The 17489-nt window shown below is 38.4% G+C and overlaps 1 protein-coding gene across 11 annotated transcripts in view; it reads left to right on the top strand.

Annotated features, from left to right (window-relative positions):
- LOC144600025 (rap guanine nucleotide exchange factor 6-like) overlaps nucleotides 1–17489 on the top strand; it is a 246711-nt gene that overhangs the window by 152135 nt on the left and 77087 nt on the right. For all 11 annotated transcript variants that reach the window (XM_078411361.1, XM_078411360.1, XM_078411350.1 and 8 more), the window contains one exon: nucleotides 9939–10070. In XM_078411361.1, coding sequence (XP_078267487.1) covers nucleotides 9939–10070 — 132 coding nt within the window. The remainder of the gene's footprint in view (nucleotides 1–9938; nucleotides 10071–17489) is intronic.

Consider the following 17489-nt stretch of genomic DNA (forward strand, 5'->3'; position numbering starts at 1 on the left):
ACTGCAACACCTCAGAAACGGAGTCCCCCAAGGCTCAGTACTGGCCCCCATGCTCTTCAATCTCTATATCAGCGATCTGCCATGCACGACCTCGCGCCAGTATGGATATGCAGATGACTTGGCCCTACTGCACTCAGACAAAACTACCTCGTTTAGCTCCTGTCTGCTATACATTTCAGCGTAGTAAGCAGACTTGTAAGACTATATGATATTGCCTAGTCATTTGGTTCTGACAGACTTTATTATTTATAGGAATGTAAACCTCGGAATTCTGTAAGATTTTTTTCAAATTTTTAAATTTTATTTTGAAAATGCTATTACTTCCTCATGTATATTATACAGATCGTGCAGGGGTTACGAACACCCAATATAGGGATGCCTGTACATATGAACGAGTTTCCATAATGATATTTTTCAAACTATGACGTATATACATAAATGATGGTTCCTGTGAAAGGCAGAAGTACATTCTGCTTTCCCTCCCCTTCTAGTAATTGTTCTTATTAATTAAAGAAAAATGCATTACATTATCATATCATGGATGAATGCAGTTCTGGTTGCCTCTTTGCAGGAGGTGTTGGAGAGTTTTATCAGGAAGCTCCCTGGATTGGGGGGTATTAACTATAAGGAAAGTATATAAGAAAATAACTGCAGATGCTGGTACAAATCGATTTATTCACAAAATGCTGGAGTAACTCAGCAGGTCAGGCAGCATCTCGGGAGAGAAGGAATGGGTGATATTTCGGGTCGAGACCGTTCTTCAGACTATAAGGAAAGGTTGGGCAAATCAGTATTATTTTATCTGATAATGGAGGCTGAGGGGAGACCTCATAGAAGTATATAAAATTGAGAGGCACAGATAGGGTAGATAGTTAGAACCTTTATCCCCAGGGTGGAAATGTCAGATGCGAAAGGGGAAAGTTGAAGGAGATGAATGGGATAAGTTTTTTTTTACACTGAAAGGTGCCTGGAATGCACTGTCAGGATCATTGGTCGAAACAGGTACAATAGTTGCAGTTAAAAGACTTTCAGATAGGTATGTGAATGTGCAGGGAACGGAGAGATATGGATCATATGCAGCAAGACAGGATCAGTTTAACTTGGCACAGACATCACATGCTGAAGGCACTGTTCATATACTGTACTCTTCTATATATGATTGCTGCATCACGCGTTGTTTTTGTATTTCCAATTTATGGACAAAATTGACTAATTGGAGTTTGTATAAACAGAACCCGTTTGTTATCCATTGGTTGCCTGTAGTATTTCAGTAGGCAGGATAACAGAGTTTGCTTTCTGCATCCTGTGCATCCTGTGCAATAATAGCTGTCATGAGTACAAGGAAAAAAAAGAGCACATTTTTAAATACAATCAAATTGAGTTAGCATTTGGTGAACTTTATAAACTAAAGATATAATTACAAAGAATATTTTTGTATAAATTGATGTATTCAGATCTAGTAGAAATCTGTTATGCACAACCTTCTTTTCAACCATGAATGGATAGTGCTATCAACCCTTTATGCTAAGTTTCCAATCTTTGCTATGCTGCTGTGAGAGATTGATGAGAAATGCTCTTCTCTGGACTGAGATAATATTGGAAGGAATATTAGAGTTGAACTAGCAGAGTTCAAAGCAGCGATATTGTTTTCTGAGTTGTCTCTGCTGAACATGTGCGTGGTTCAAAAGGAAAAACAAAATAGTGAAAATAGTATGCAAACTCTTATCTTGACACATTTGTGATGCAGCAATCTATCTGTTTGTATTGCTTTTAAGTGTAAAGTCCTACACAATGTCTCCATTTTTGATTTTTGCAGACTGCAAGCAGAATTAGAAGTGAAGAATTGTAATATTTCATCAAATAATTGGCATCTCCCTGCCCTATTACTTATTCCAATTAAAATATGTTTTACAGTATTAGTATTGGTTTCATTATTGTCATGTGTTCCAGGACACATTGGAAAAACTTTGCTTTGCATGCTATTCAGGCAAGCCATACAATACATGAGTACATCAGAGAGTGGAAAACAGAAAATAAACAGAGTGCAAAATATAGTGTTACACATGCAGAGAGAGTGCAGATCAAAAAATATTGCAAGGGCCACAATGAGGTAAATTGGAAGATCAGGTATTTATCCTTGACATATGAGTTGTTGATTTGAGAGTCGGATGTACAGCAGGGAACAAGCTGTTCTTGAATCTGGTGGTATGTGCCTTCAGGCTTTTGTATCTTCTCGAAAGAGAGTGAAATGAGAATGACGGAGATGTGAATGGTCTTTGATAATGTTGGTTGCTTTCCAGAGGTAACATAATTATAGATGGAGTCGATGGGGTGCGGAGGCTGGTTTGTGTGATGGACTCTGCAATTTATTGTGATCTTGGGCAGAGCAGTTGGTTTCCTCAATTCATCTCCCAGCAAATTGCACATCCTCATTTCTCCCTAATGGATCAACTTGACACTAATGTTGTAATCTCACTTGAAGAAATAGCTTGGAGTAAAGATAGAAAAGTCATTGTGTCAAGTGATTTTTGTTTAGGTCTTTTGACTCAATCAGGCACTATAATCAGGCACTATTTCAGGTCAACAGATGTGTGCTCCTTACAGCTGCTGATTAGCTTTTTGGAATAAATCTCTTGAGTTTGACCTTTAATGCTAAGGTATAAAAATAAATCTCTTGAGTTTGCCCATCAATACAATGGTATAGTTGCTGGATAATTGAAGACTCATTTTAAGTTGAAGGCATGGCAGAATCAGAATTAATAAAGTAACATATGTTTAGGGAATGCTATCAGTTAAAACATTGTCAATTCTGAATACATTTTACCAACTTGGATTCACTACTGAGACGCTGAGATTGTAAAATGCAGTATTTTAAAACTTGTATTGTTTTTTCAACATTATGGTTCAGCATTGTAAAATGTCTCATGATAGAGTACTATGCTGTTGCAATAGTATTGCAAACACAGTGGTTGAGAAACAGATGAGAGTAGCTTGGGTTAAATGGTTTCAATTTGAGTTTTTGTTATTAGTGGAGAGAACGTTTTCAAGAGATTGAACTGTTCTCATTTGTAATGTTCAGCATTGGCATAATATCAGCCTGTATTTCTTTCCTGCAGTTTTTGCCACATGTCAGTGTTGCTTTTCTCACACCCAAGCCAGGATTTTCCTGTTGGTTCCACCCAATTAACAACAATAAATTAGGCTTGACCAGATAAGAAAAAAGGGGAGAAACCGTTGTGTTAAATGTCAGCTTTGCATTATATGCTCTTTCCTGTGAGCAAGGAATGTTGGCGTGCTAAATGCACCTCTATGAACAAAAGAGTATGCAGAGCCATGCACCCTGACTTTCCTTTTGGGTGTGGCCAACCATATGTTCAGAGACAGTCAGCAGTGGAATAAGAGTCAGTCAGTTGCCAGCCACTGACACTTGCTGCTGACCTCCAAACAAAGTTTATACTTGGCATGCGCAGTCCCTTGTCTCCCCCCCTCCCAGCCCACACTCCCCATACCAACAATCCCTTTCCCTCCATCACAAGTGAGAACTTGCACAGGAAACCAGCCTGATTCTTCATTGCAAAGCTCTCCCAAATATCAGTGGTTCAATGGTGGTTTTAATATGGTCTCATGCGCAAAGTGCTAACACAGTGCAATTCTTTGTCTTACAAACGGGCCAGTAGAGTATTGCCATACCCCCAATCCCCAATTAGCAAATGTACAGAAATAGTCAACTGAGCCCGCATGCAAGAGGTGCCATGTTTTGGGGCCATTTTCAAGGCCCGTGCTCTAGTTCTTATGAGTGGTGCCTGTTCCAGGCAAATCCCAGGCTGTTGCGGGCTTCCAGCCATCTCCTTCATGGGATCAGTTGTGGGGATTTGGCAGTGATGGGGAGACGTCGTTGGAAGGAGGCAATACAAACTTCACCTACATTTCATTGGATATGTACTGTTTTGGGGTGTCCTGAAAATAACACGAAAGGTGCTGTGAGAAGCAAATGTACTCTTGTAGAAATATGTCCAAACGTGCTCTGCAAGAAATTGATCAAGTTAAGTAGATTAATTCAATTAAGCAGATGACAGTAATGAGAAAATGTTGTAAGGTAGATACTACAAAGAGATCAACGAAACAGCTAAAATGTATTAAGAATGAACAGAAGTGTACTGGATGAAAGATAACGCTGTAAAAGAGTTAGGTACTGGAGATAACTGCCAGAGGAGAAGATGTGCTTGTTGACATATGGGTGGAATCAGAGAGGGTAAAAACCATTGGCATAGGTTCAAATGAAAAATGTTCTAAATGTTGTTTTTTAGCTCAGTTTCATCATGTAATGAGATTGAGATTTCATAGCATACAAAATTGCGAAGCACAATTTTACCTCTTATTTGCATGCTCCAGATGTATCTTTCAAGAAGCGCAAGGGACCCCAGATGGTTAATATAAATTTGGTGCTTTTCCTTCAGCAGGGACCCACACAGCAGTGTGAATCCCTGAACCCGTGTTATTTCAAAGCTGTCGTCAAGTATTTGCAGAGTATTAAAACCCTAGCTGGATATCATGGAACAAGTTTGGGCGAATCTGTAACAAAAACAGAAAATGTTGGAAACGCTCTGCCAATCAGGCCACATCTGTGGGAAGGGAAACTGAGTCTGCATTTTGGGTAAAGGACCATTCGTCAGAAATGATAAGGGAACGACAAAGAGCTCAAAAATCTAAAATATCTGCAATGATAAATGAGAGGAATTACAGTTGCAGGCACCAAGAGGCTCTGGGTTGTCCCTGCAGACTGAACGCAGGCATTCACAAAGGCAGTCACCCCATCTGCTTTCAGTGCGAATGCTTTGTTTTTATTTGCTGCATATTCTGGGAGCATCATAATTCTTCTGGTAGGCCTCCAGAATGATCAGGAACAGGAGGAAAAGGACAAAGAACATGGCCAATTTAGCAGTGAAGACTAAAAGGGGGGGGGGGGGGGGGTAGAATGCTCTCTTGAGACAACATTAAGAGTTATGCTCATATCTCATATCTATGCTCATATCTGAAATTGTCTGAAAATAATAATAATAATATTCATTTATTGTCATTGCAACGAGTACAACGAAATTAAAAAATAGCCAATCCTGACGGTGCGTACAAACATATATGCAATAAATGCAAAAACAAATAAATACATAAATACAATTAAATACAATTATATTAAGTACAAGATTTTTTAACGGTGTTGCCTAGTGCAAAGGTAGTGTTCAGTTCTCGTATGGCCCTGGGGTAAAAACTGTTCTTAAGTCTGTTTGTTCGGGATTTGATCGACCTGAAACGTCGACCAGAGGGCAGATGAACAAACAGACGGTGGCCGGGGTGGGATGGATCTTTTATTATTTTGCCTGCTCTACTGAGGCAGCGTAGGCTGAACAGGTGCTCCAGGGAGGGCAGTGAGCAGCCGATGATCTTCTGGGCCGTCGTGATGACCCTCTGAAGGGCCTTCCTGTCCTTTTCTGAGCAGCTGGCATACCATGTGGTTATACAGTATGCCAGCACACTCTCGATGGAGCAGCGATAGAAGGACAACATGAGCTTCTCCTGCAGGTTGGTTTTCCTGAGGATCCTCAGGAAGTGGAGTCTCTGCTGTGCCTTCTTTACTGTGGTGATGGTGTTGGTAGACCAGGTAAGATCCTCTGCGATGTGCGTACCCAGGAACCTGAAAGCTGGTACCCTTTCCACACAGACCCCATTGATGTAGAGTGGGTCGTAGTCTACACTGGTTTTTCTAAACAAGTTCCTTTGTTTTGGAGGAGTTCAGCATAGAATCTGAAAATTAAAATGTCTACATTTATTTTCTAAACAAACAAAGATCATCTTATTGGACAGATGTTCAGCGATGCATCTGCACCTGGAAATTTTCAGCCTCTGGATGTGAAGCTTATTCTCACTGAACAACTTGTTCTTCAACTCATAGAGTGCTGTTTCATGGGTGTGTTTAAGAGACAATGAATTGCTGGGGCATGATCTTCAATTAGCATGGGAAGCCATTATGGTTTTGATTCAAATGGATGATGGAGCGACAGGATCTTGTTAGAAAGTATGTTCTAGCACAGAAGGCAAGAACATTGAAATAAAACAAAGTGCTGGAAATACTCAACCAATTGGGCCACGAATATGATCAGAATATGATCAGAGAAACTGATAATGATCAGAATATGATCAGAGAAACTGTTTCAGATGAATGAACTATCAGAATTGGTAAATGTTAGAGTTAAGTTTTAAGTTGCAGAAAAATTGTGGGAGAGCAGGACAGATTTAATGACAAAATTGATGAGCTGCCATGGATTTGAAATCCTGCAGAATTCTTATTGTGCATATTCTTCTGATTTACATTGAAATGTGCAGTGAAAGGCACACTGCAGAGGAGAATGTAATGCATCACATGTATTGTTGCAGAGCTTTGTAGATTATAGATTTTCTGATATTCAAAATGCCTTTGTAGTGTTGAGCAGATCATATATACAAGAGACTTCTGATGATTTGTTTAAACAGATTTAGCATTGTGGGCACCATTGCTGTCAAACTGTGATTAGCTGAAGGACTGAAATGCTAGATATTTAAATGTTTCAAAAATGTGAGATTGTTATCAAACATGTTATAAAACAATTTTGTGAAACACTGTGCCTGTCTATTTTGAAGTATTTTATTACCAGTTTTTATATTTAAATTCCATGTCAGTTGGACTGAAGATCTGTTTTGCCTTATACCAATATTTTTGTTTCAAAATGGCCTTTGCAGTGCATCAAATGTCAAGTAGTCTTGCAAAAGCTGTTTCTAATTTCCATAGTGAGTAGCTGACAAAGGGAAGTGAAACTATCGTGGCACTCTAAGATGTTTTGGATATGACAGCCAGCATTGCTATTTTGTACAGTGAAACTGACAGGAGAGACTATGTATGCAATTTATTTTTAGCTCCTTTCCAAGGTAGGAAAGCTGGCTACTCGACAGGCTTTATCAGCACCTCCTAAGTATTGCACAGAAAACATAGTATTGGTGTTGCCAAAGTGTTCTACATTCAGTGTTTCAGATTTGGTGGCACAGAAGAAAAACATTGCACAGCTTTCTTTAACTTACATTTTTTGCTTTAAGACATATTCTCCTTCAATTTTTACTTCATTTTTTCCTTGTTTGATTATCTTTATTCTTTGCTAAAATACGCTTTTATTATTTTCTTGTGCCTACCAAAACGCTGCCATTCAATACAAAACCTGGTGTATATTGGTTGGTCATTCTCTTGTAGGATACATCACTTGAGCCCAATTATACCCTTTCCTGAAAATGTCATTGGGTAGGAAGGAACTGCAAATGCTAGTTTATACTGAAGATAGACAAAAAGTGCTGAATTAACTCAGCGGGTCAGGCAGCATCTCTGGAGAAAAGGAATAGGTGACGCTTTGGGTCAAGACCCTTCTTCAGACGACCAAAATGTCACCTATTCCTTTTCTCCAGAGATGCTGTCTGACCTGCTGAGATACTCCAGCACTTTGTGTCTAAATTCATTGGGTAGTTGTATTGTAAGAAAATCAAGGATAACCTCTCAAGGTCCATGAGGCTTAACTTCTTTACTCTGCCCTTGTAGGAAACAATTAACTAAACATGGTTCAACTATCATGTGCAGTATATCTAGGTCTATATGGTTCAGCTGAACAAAATCACAAAGATACACAAGGTCGCTTTTAACAGAATTCTCTGCACTTAAGTTAGAAGGGAGGAGTGTACAATTATAAAACTAAATAGCTTATGTTCAATGCTTAACACAGGAGTGCAGAATGACAGTGTTGTATTGAGACCAGGGTTTGCAGGAAGAAAATTGCTCTGAAGTAAGTCGACCTGTACTTCAGCCACACAAAGATTATTGCTTTTATCAAACTTGCCCCCTTTTTCTCCATCTTTTATAATTTAGTCCATCTTTTTTTTGGAAATTTTATCTTGTTTAAACTGAGAGAGTACTCCCACCAGTTTAGTAAAGATGAGACTGGTATTCCTGTTTCAAAGCTGTCGTCAAGTATTTTCCCTGGGCTCTTGACCTGTATCTCTTCCACAGAATTCTCTGCCACAGAAGGCAGTGGAGGCCAATTCACTGAATGTTTTCAAGAGAGAGTTAGATATAGCTCTTAGGGCTAACGGGATCAAGAGATATGGAGAGAAAACAGAAATGGGGTACTGATTTAGGATGATCAGCCGTGATCATATTGAATGGTGGTGCTGGCTTGAAGGACTGAATGATTACTACTGCACCTATTTTTCTTCACCCCTTAGTAGGTAAATGCACTTTATCCACTTTGTGTATCCTCTTTCTGCTCTTGGTTTCTCTGCTTATTTTCCACTGTACGTAGTTTTTATTTAGTACATATGCATATGAGTTATGATCTTTACCAAATTTTATAAAGGTACAAAATACGTGGAATAGCTGGAATAAGTCTAAGTTTTCTGAGGCATTGCAGCATTTTATATATGCAGATTGTTTGTAGTATTCGATTAATTACATTTTGAAAAAATTACCAGCTGTTTAACTGTCCACCTGCGTCGTATGTACTGATTCAGTATATCTACAAATATCCTGGTGTAGTCTTTCATTTATCATGGAAGTCTAATTAAGTTTGTTGAACACTTGGCTTATTTTAGGTATATAAAGATTGAAACTGTATAAGATTTTACAAGCTTTACCGGCGGTTTAATGGAAGCCACATATCAAACCCATCCTTTGGTGTAGCCTGACTGAGACAGTAGCCTAAGATGTCTATAGGGCAGGAGGAAATTATGATCTGGAGTGCTTGTGCCAAATTTGTTACAGAAATATAAAATTAGCTATATTGGATCATTTGAATCAAAAGAAATTATAATGATTCATGATTCTAGCTACTCTGGACTATGGAATATTTGTGTAAACATATTCCCAACTCAGCATATGCATTCAATAAAACGTTTCTGTGATTGTGGCTGTAAATTGTTAAAATGCTTGCTATTCATAAGAGAAGAGTTAACATTTTAAGTTTATTATGCACTTAAACTGGAAATATTGAATCAATGCAATTATACAAATCATGTGGTGGAAACCCAATGTTCACTTTCCTACTGATATAGTGCATATAAAAAAAGTATTTTGCTTATGCTCCTTTCATATTTTGATTCCCATTTAGTTTCACAGCTTGCTGATCTGCAACATCCACCATCCACTTTCTGTTCATTTTTGCATATTTCTATCTCCATTTCTGCTTAGAAATTGTCTTGCTTGAAACATTTCCAGTGTCAGTAAGTGGGTATGACAACTGTTTAATGGTGCAAAAAGTGTGGTCACCTTCGTTGCCATATCTAGCTCTCTCCCTCCATCCGCTACCATTACACCCCACCATCTTTACCCAAGATATTCTAAAAGCTAAAATAACCAGCATAGCAATAACCAGCAAACAAGCCATAAAATAACTATCTAGATATTTACAAGTGTAAATATTGTTTCTACAATCTGAACAATCCCTTATGGAAAGACCTTCTTTGCAAGACTGATTTACCTATAATCTTGCAAAAATATGCTGCTTCATTTAGGTCACAATATAAATATATTGGTACTGGGTCCATGATGTTTAAATATTTAAGTTGTAATATTTCCACAAACTACTTTGTTTTGTAATGCAAACTCTTATTTTAACTATATTAATGGACTATTGTACCTAAGTATCAACACCAGTAGTATCCATTCCATGCATGCTGGATAAGGGCACACCGACACTGATTTATTGGCTAATTAGCTTTAAATAACATCATGCACCCTCCTGCAAAACCTGAGTTCATTTAGTACACTATTCTAAAGGTCAGCAAGCATTTCTAATGTTCTTTAATTTATGTTTTTGGTTTATTTTGTCAAATTAATGATTTCTTTTCTCCCTTCCTCCTCATAATTTTTACAGCTTCCTGCAGATCTTTCCAAGATGCACCTCACAGATAATCCACATCCACAAGTGACACTTGTCCCTTCCAGCCAGTCTGGGTGCAGTATTGCCAGTGACTCTGGGAGCAGCAGCCTATCAGATATCTACCAGGTAAAGTTGCAATGAGGAGAAACAGTATAATTATTTTTTAGTAATTATTCACACCAGCACATGACTTGCAAAATACTTCTGGCATTTAATTCCCAAATTACTTCACAGGTTTGTGCACTTGTTAAATAAGACTGAAAACGATATTCTAAAAGGATTGACCAAAGTCCTCAGTCGAGGAGATAAAGTTGTTAAAGGAAAAGACGAAAGGGTGTAGTGAGATGAAAGCGTTTCGGGCAATGCTGTTAAAAAGCAGGTCTGAAGTCCCAGTTGAGGGGCAGGGGGAGGATTGGTGTTTAAGAAATATGGTGAGGTTCAAGAATCCAGAGATGCAAAAATAATATACAAGGGATAAATACTTGAATGGAAAAGGGCATGAAGATGGGGTGGAACAGGTTTGAGGGAATCAAAGGAGGAGGCCAGGATTTAATTGTTTTTAAGATTGGGGACCATGTTATGATAGTGAGGATTGGGTGAGGGGTTAATTGGGATGTAATATGGGACAGAATTTGTGTCAAATTAGCTTTTCAAGAGGGATGAGGATTAGAACCCATAGAACATTTGCTGAGCATGGACATGGTATGACATATTTAAAGAAATTAGTGATGGAATGTAGCATGGAGTCTTTGTGATGGGAAAAGGTAAGGTCAAGAACTTGGCTTCCAAATCACAATCTTCCAGATCACAATCAGTGGTCACAGTTGGAAATTGAAACTGTAATATGAGAACGGAGGGCAATGGTTTTGGTTTTCCTCATGTTGAATAAGAGGAAATTAAGATTTGGCCAAAACAACTCACAGGATTGTTATTGCACAGAATAAATTTTGGAGGTATCGTGCACATTTGGTTTCCTGTACTTTGTTGTAGATATTCGTTACTGTAGCCAAATACCAATTAAAAAGAACCACTGAGTGTTGTTTGGGAAATCTTGTATAATGTATGCTATTGTTGCTTGACAGAAGTCAAAACCAAATACAGCAATAAAGGGAGTTGAAGCAGCTAACATGCAAAAGTTCTGATGCTTAATTATTCTATATCAGTTTTACTTGGAATAGACAATGTAACAAATTGGTGTTGCTTGTTCATCATAATTTCATCATTCAGCTGCTGTTAATCACAATGATGCTTCCTTTAACCCCTCAATGGGGAGCTTAGTTTTGCAAGTAAGCACTGTTTAAAGACGGTCTTCACCTCTTGTAAAAATGCAATGTGGCTGTTGCTAGTGGTGGTTATCATTAATGAGGTGTTGGAGACGTGCCGGACAATATTGTTATCAAATGAGAAAGAACAGTCATCATGCTTTTCAATGATGATTTGCCGATCTTGATGGAAAGGAAGACATCGAAATTCACCATCCACTGAGTTTGTTAAACATGCCTTAAATTTTACTGGGCAATCACTCCTGGAATCTATTTCCTTAAAATTATATCGTTGCACAGCACGGAAACAGACCTTCAGCCCGCAAAGACCACACTGACCACCAAACACCCGTGTAGAATTAGAATAATCTGATACAAATTCAATTTTCCTCATGTTCCGATTACTTCTCTTCCCCTCCCACCTCCCCAAGATTCTACCTCTTGCCAAGCACTTGGGGCAATCTACAATGGTTCATTAGGCTCCCAACGCACGTCTTTAGGAAGTGGGAGGAAACAGGAGCACCCAGAAAAATCCCATGTGCGCACAGGGAGAACATGCAAATTCCAGGCAGCATTAGTGGTCCAGATTTATGCCAGGCCACAAGAGCTGTGAGACAGAAGGTATTAGGTGCACCACTCAGCTAACAGTGAAACTGAATTTTCTGAAGAAGAATAAAAGCATGTACACTGTCCTATTGTGTTTAGTACATGTCACTAAAGGTGAACTCCTTCCCCAAGAAGAAAGGACAAGTATATGCAGGTAACCTTCCAGGCATATGATGGGAGGAAACATGAACTTCGAGGCAATGTTGCTCGAAATTCATGATCTCTGCAGAGGTGGTCAGAATCGATAAATGGAAGCTGGATCTCTCCAACTATAACTGACCACAGGAATCGTTGCTACCCCCTCACTCATTAAGAAACTCCATTGGGCTTCTTAATAAATATTGATAAAGGCCTCGGTAGAGTGGATGTGGAGAGGATGTTTCCCAGTAACCTGAGAGTCTAGGACCAGAGGGCACAGCCACAGAATAAAAGGACATACCTTTAAAATGGAGATGAGGAGGAATATCTTTAGCCCAAGGGTGATGACTCTGTGGAATTCATTCCCCCAGACACCTGTAGAGGCCAAATCATTGGGTATTTTTAAAGTTGAAATTGATAGGCTCTTGATTCGTAGCGGCATCAAATGTTACAGGGAGAAGGCAGCAGAATGTGTTTGAGAGGGAAACATAGATCAGCCATGAATGAATGGTGAAGCAGACTCAATGGGAATGAATGGTGAAGCAGACTCTGCTACTATGTCTTATGATCTTACAATAAACTCGACCATATTCTGATATGTCTAATTCTGCAATGTGATACTTGTAGTTTTGTCCTGCACATTCTGTTATCTATCCAGCCGTGATGGGCGGATTGTCTAGTTTGTTGTACAAACTTTTGATAAGGTACAAATGTATTTCTGTCCAAGGTGCCAACATCTGTACATGGTCTGAAGAAGGGTCTTGACCCGAAACGTCACCCATTCCTTCTCTCCAGAGATGCTGCATGTCCCGCTGAGTTACTCCAGCTTTTTGTGTCTATCTTCAGTTTAAACCAGCATCTGCAATTCCTTCTTACACAACTTACATGAGCCATACGGCAGATACTGGGTGGACTGTAGGAGTTTTAAGATAGGCAAGAGTATGCATAAGAAGGTCATTAATTGGACAGGCAAGATTGATTGGTTAACTGTTGGCACGTTTTGATTTCCAAGTTGTGTTTGGAGTGCTTATTTTGTGATTGGATTGTACTTTAGCACTCTGGCCAAGCAAATGATATGCTGGAAGGCAACAGAATGAAGGTGGACTTTTGATAAATAAACAATTGTAATTGTGTTTATTGGTTGAGCAGTCAAATGAGTTGGGCACTGTCAACCCAGCCAAAACATTTAAGCACAAGGGACTGCAGATGCAGGCTTACATTAAAAAAAAAAAGACGCAAGGAACTGGAGTAACTTAATGGGTCAGGCAGCATCTCTGAAGGACATGAATAAGCAACTCTTTCTTCTTAGCCTCCTCCTTTTGCTCTGGAGCATCATCCTGTAGATAGTGGCATGGCATCTTATGGGGAAGTTATGCAATATGCAGCTGACTGCCTCACATTTTGGGTCCTGCGACCAGCCTCTTTCAGTGCGGTCTTGGCAGTGAAACTGTTGCTTGAGCCTGCCGATTACCAGTTCTGCCAGATTCATTTGGCAGCACAGTTCTCCTTGTATGCACCATATGTACATGAATTGCAAACTGGAGTCAAGATTCACGTGGTTAAAGATGGCCTTTAGCAGCATTACTGGTGTTGGGATATCAGGGATTCAACAATTCATTTGAGAGCTTTCAAGGTAAAACTAATAGGATGAATGTATGTAGTTTATTTAAATTAAAAAAGGGGTAACATTTTACTGTGGATGGAGATCTAAATATCAGATAAAGTGTAAAAGATGAGTTTCAGTCCTTGTTTTCTTGCAAATTGTAGCAGCATTGATGTAGCCTGGAAGTACTAAACATGAGTTAACAAAACGTACAGGGTATGTAGGTTAATTGGCTGGGTAAATGTTTAAAAAAAATTAAAAAATTGTCCCTAGTGGGTGTAGGATAGTGTTAATGTACGGGGATCACTGGGCGGCACGGACTTGGAGGGCCGAAAAGGCCTGTTTCCGGCTGTATATATATGATATGATGATATGATAAAACATTTACTGGTAGAAATCAATCAGTGCCTAACTTCCTTAATTGATGACGGCCAGGGAATATTTGTCTGCTAATAAATAAATGTTCAGCAGTGTAAGGTTAGCTGTGAATTGTTGAGCTCTAATTGCTCACTGCTATCATTGCACATTCCAAACCGTTTACTCTCTCTACCTGCGGTTATTGCTAATAACCGTATCAATATAAACACAAAGAACAGCAGATGCTGGTTTACAAAAAAAAAAGTCTCAAAGTGCTGGAGTAACTCAGTGGGTTAGGCAGCATCCCTGGAGAACATGAATAGGTGATGTTTTAGTCACCTATCCTTTTAAAGAGTCTTGAGTCATAACATCACCAATCTGTTCTCCAGTGATGCTGCCTGACCTGCCGAGTCACTTCACTAACTCGTTTTTAATCCTTATCAATATGCAACTTGTGCTGCACTTATCTGAATCAATGTGGCACTCGTAGCACCCAAACAACAGATGTTCTGCAACTGGGTTTTGCAGCCAAATTTTCCTCATTTTTAGTTTACTCAGTATGTAAATGGTTGGTTCTGATTATTGGAACACTTCTTAATATCAGTCATCCGCTTCTGATGCATTCAAATCTATCATGGTTACATCCAGAATCAATCTCCCCCAAACAGTCCCAACCACAGAATATGTCACACTTTTTAATGTTAACTATCGTACTGTCTTCAGGAAATTTATTTCCTACTGGTTTTCAGAAGCTCATTTGTTTGGGATTTTTATATGAAGCAGTGAGTTCAAGATTTCCATTTCTTCAGCCTATAAACTATTGAGGCATGAAAGAACATCTTTCCATTTGACACTTTCCCATTATGCAGCTTCTTGTGGTAGTTTTTTCTTTGCTCTGTTGCAGTATTACTGGTTTAATTGCTTCATGGGGTTTGTTATCTTCTAACCAAGAGTGCCACGTACATGTATTTGATCTACAAAACTAATTGATTTTTGAATAAAGCATGAAACCTTTAAATTTAAATTGTGAGAAGCATAACACACAAAAATAACCAAATATTTAATGTTAATGCAAAATTAATTTTATATTAGCTTGGACAAACGAGGACATTGACAAATTTAAAAAATCATTGATCTTTGACATGGCAGTGTGATTACTGAGTTTCCTCTGACTAATCTTTAAATGTGCTTGATTTAAAATGTCATGTTGATATTCGATGAAGTAGTGCGTTGCTGGCTTAAATAATCTAAAATGCCACTGTAACCTTTAGAATTATGTCCTGATGATATCACGTTTGCACAGAGCTTTCTGATGTGTAATCATTTATGAGCTACTGTAGCTTATTGAGTTTTAAAGAAAAATCTAAGGTAAAGCAATTTTCATTCGTATATGAAGCCCTTTATGATATTGTTACCTGTAGCTAGCCTTGCAGGAAAATAATGATACAGTGATGCTCGACAGAACCGATTGCACATTACAAATTGTGACTTGCTCAATAGCAGAATATAATTGTATGTTTGCTAGACTGGGTTCTGAATTATATTGGTTGGAGCTTGATCTCTAGAGAAATGACCATTGAAAATTCTTATTTATTTTGCAGTGAGGTTATTTAATTTGAGTCCACCAAACAACTGATGAAAATTGTTCCTTTTATTTGATTCCAAATGAGATATTGACAGGTTAGACAGTTAGCTTTCTTGCATGCTGTTGTGTGAAAGATTAAATCACCATGCAACTCTTCATATGGGAGGACATTTACTGCACAAACAATTAATCAAATTGGAGTATTGGCCACAATTGTGAACCCCACATAAATTGTTGTTATGTAACCAAATATTGAGAGACGATACTGTCCCAAAAATACCCGATAATGACAAAAAAATAATTTGTGTCTTTATTTTTAAAAGTTTACGGGTTACTTACTGATTTTTATTCAGGTATTGGGCGCTTGCATTTCATGTTCAGTTTGCATCACTGGAAAGATGATTGTAAAAGATTTCTATTTATCTCTGTTTCTTGCTGAACGTTGAATATTATCAATTATCTAGTCGTACTGTATTTCATCCTGGACTCTCGTGACTTGCGCCCGTCTTTGATTCTCTTCCAACTTTCTTCTCCTCCCCCCCCCCCCCCCCCCACAATCAGTCTTTTAAAAGATTGCAACCCGATACATCACCTATTCATGTTCTCCAGAGATGCTGCCTGACCTGAGTTACGCTAGCACGTCGTGTCTTTTTAATTGAGCCTTCCTTTATTTGAGCTCAAACTAATTATTAATATGGTTCCCTTGTAAAACTAGTATCCCACCTTGAAGCCATGTCATTCATATTCAGTATTTTAAAAATCAACAAAAATGTCCAGAAATAAAACAAGTTAAGATCCTTATTGAGTCTGATATGAGTTCAACATTCCTGGAAGCTAAGAAACAAGACCTTCCAGGTTCACTTTGCTTTCTTTAATACTATAATAGTCAGGGCAAAATCTACTCAATATGTTCAGTAGTTTTCTTCGGGTTAAATAAAGGAAAGATGTCAATGATGTTAATTCTACTACCTGGTTGATTTTATGTGAAATCTTTATGATGACATGTAATTAAGATTAAATGTAGCATCTGTTTGTAACAAACTAATTTGTTTTCAATAATGTAGCCAAAAGATTATTGTATCTTTAGGTGTTACAAATTGAATTGCCAAGTCAATTCAATGTTGTTAATTCTGAGGTTCAACACTGGTCTCCTGAAGATACTAATTATGGATGGCTTGCATTGACTCCCTGTTGCTTTGATTGGTAGCAATGAGATTGGATTCCTCTCATCCCAGCTGTATGCCTCCCCTGAAGGTTAAGCAGGAAAATAACATCTTCATACCACACTGAGAAAGGGATAAACTAAAACTAATGTAGTAACCATTACCCAGACTAGATTAAAAAATAAATTAAACGGAGATTATTTATCCAGACTAAAGAGAAACACAAAACAGGCGGCTGGAAGAGCTCAGCGGGGCAAGCAGTATCTGTGGAGGCAAAAGGTGTAAGTCATTGGTTTGGGTCGAGGTATAAATGTTCAGCACAGTGAAGGTAGTTTCCTAGTCAGTGGGAGAGTGAGGTTGGTGGGAGGGGAGTTGAAATCTGAAATAAATATTGATATCTCTAAAGAGGTCCCCATACCTTGCATTGTAGGCCTGAATTTCCGGTATGTAATGCCCTTCGTTTGATCAGAGCTCCTGATAATTGCTATCATGTATTGAATTCTCCTGTAATTTTGAAGAGTTATTTAGCTCTTTGTTGGGCTAAAGACTGAGGCTGCTTTTAGTATTGATCCATAACTCTTAATTATTAATAGGGTCATTCTCTTATATAACAGATGTACATTTAAAAGTTCTTGCTTCGCTTACATTAGCAATATATTTAGCGGGTATGTGAGTCTGTGCATATCTCTATTTATTTATTTCAATATAACATTTTGCATTAGCGCATCAAATGTCTCAATGTGGGAACTATTAGCCTTCCAAGTGTCCAGCTGGTGAGAAAATTGATATCCTATTTAAGAATTTCCTAACTGAGTTTTAACCGAACTTTTA

Source organism: Rhinoraja longicauda, chromosome 14 (genome assembly GCF_053455715.1).
Source record: "Rhinoraja longicauda isolate Sanriku21f chromosome 14, sRhiLon1.1, whole genome shotgun sequence".
Classification (NCBI taxonomy): Eukaryota; Metazoa; Chordata; class Chondrichthyes; order Rajiformes; family Arhynchobatidae; genus Rhinoraja; species Rhinoraja longicauda.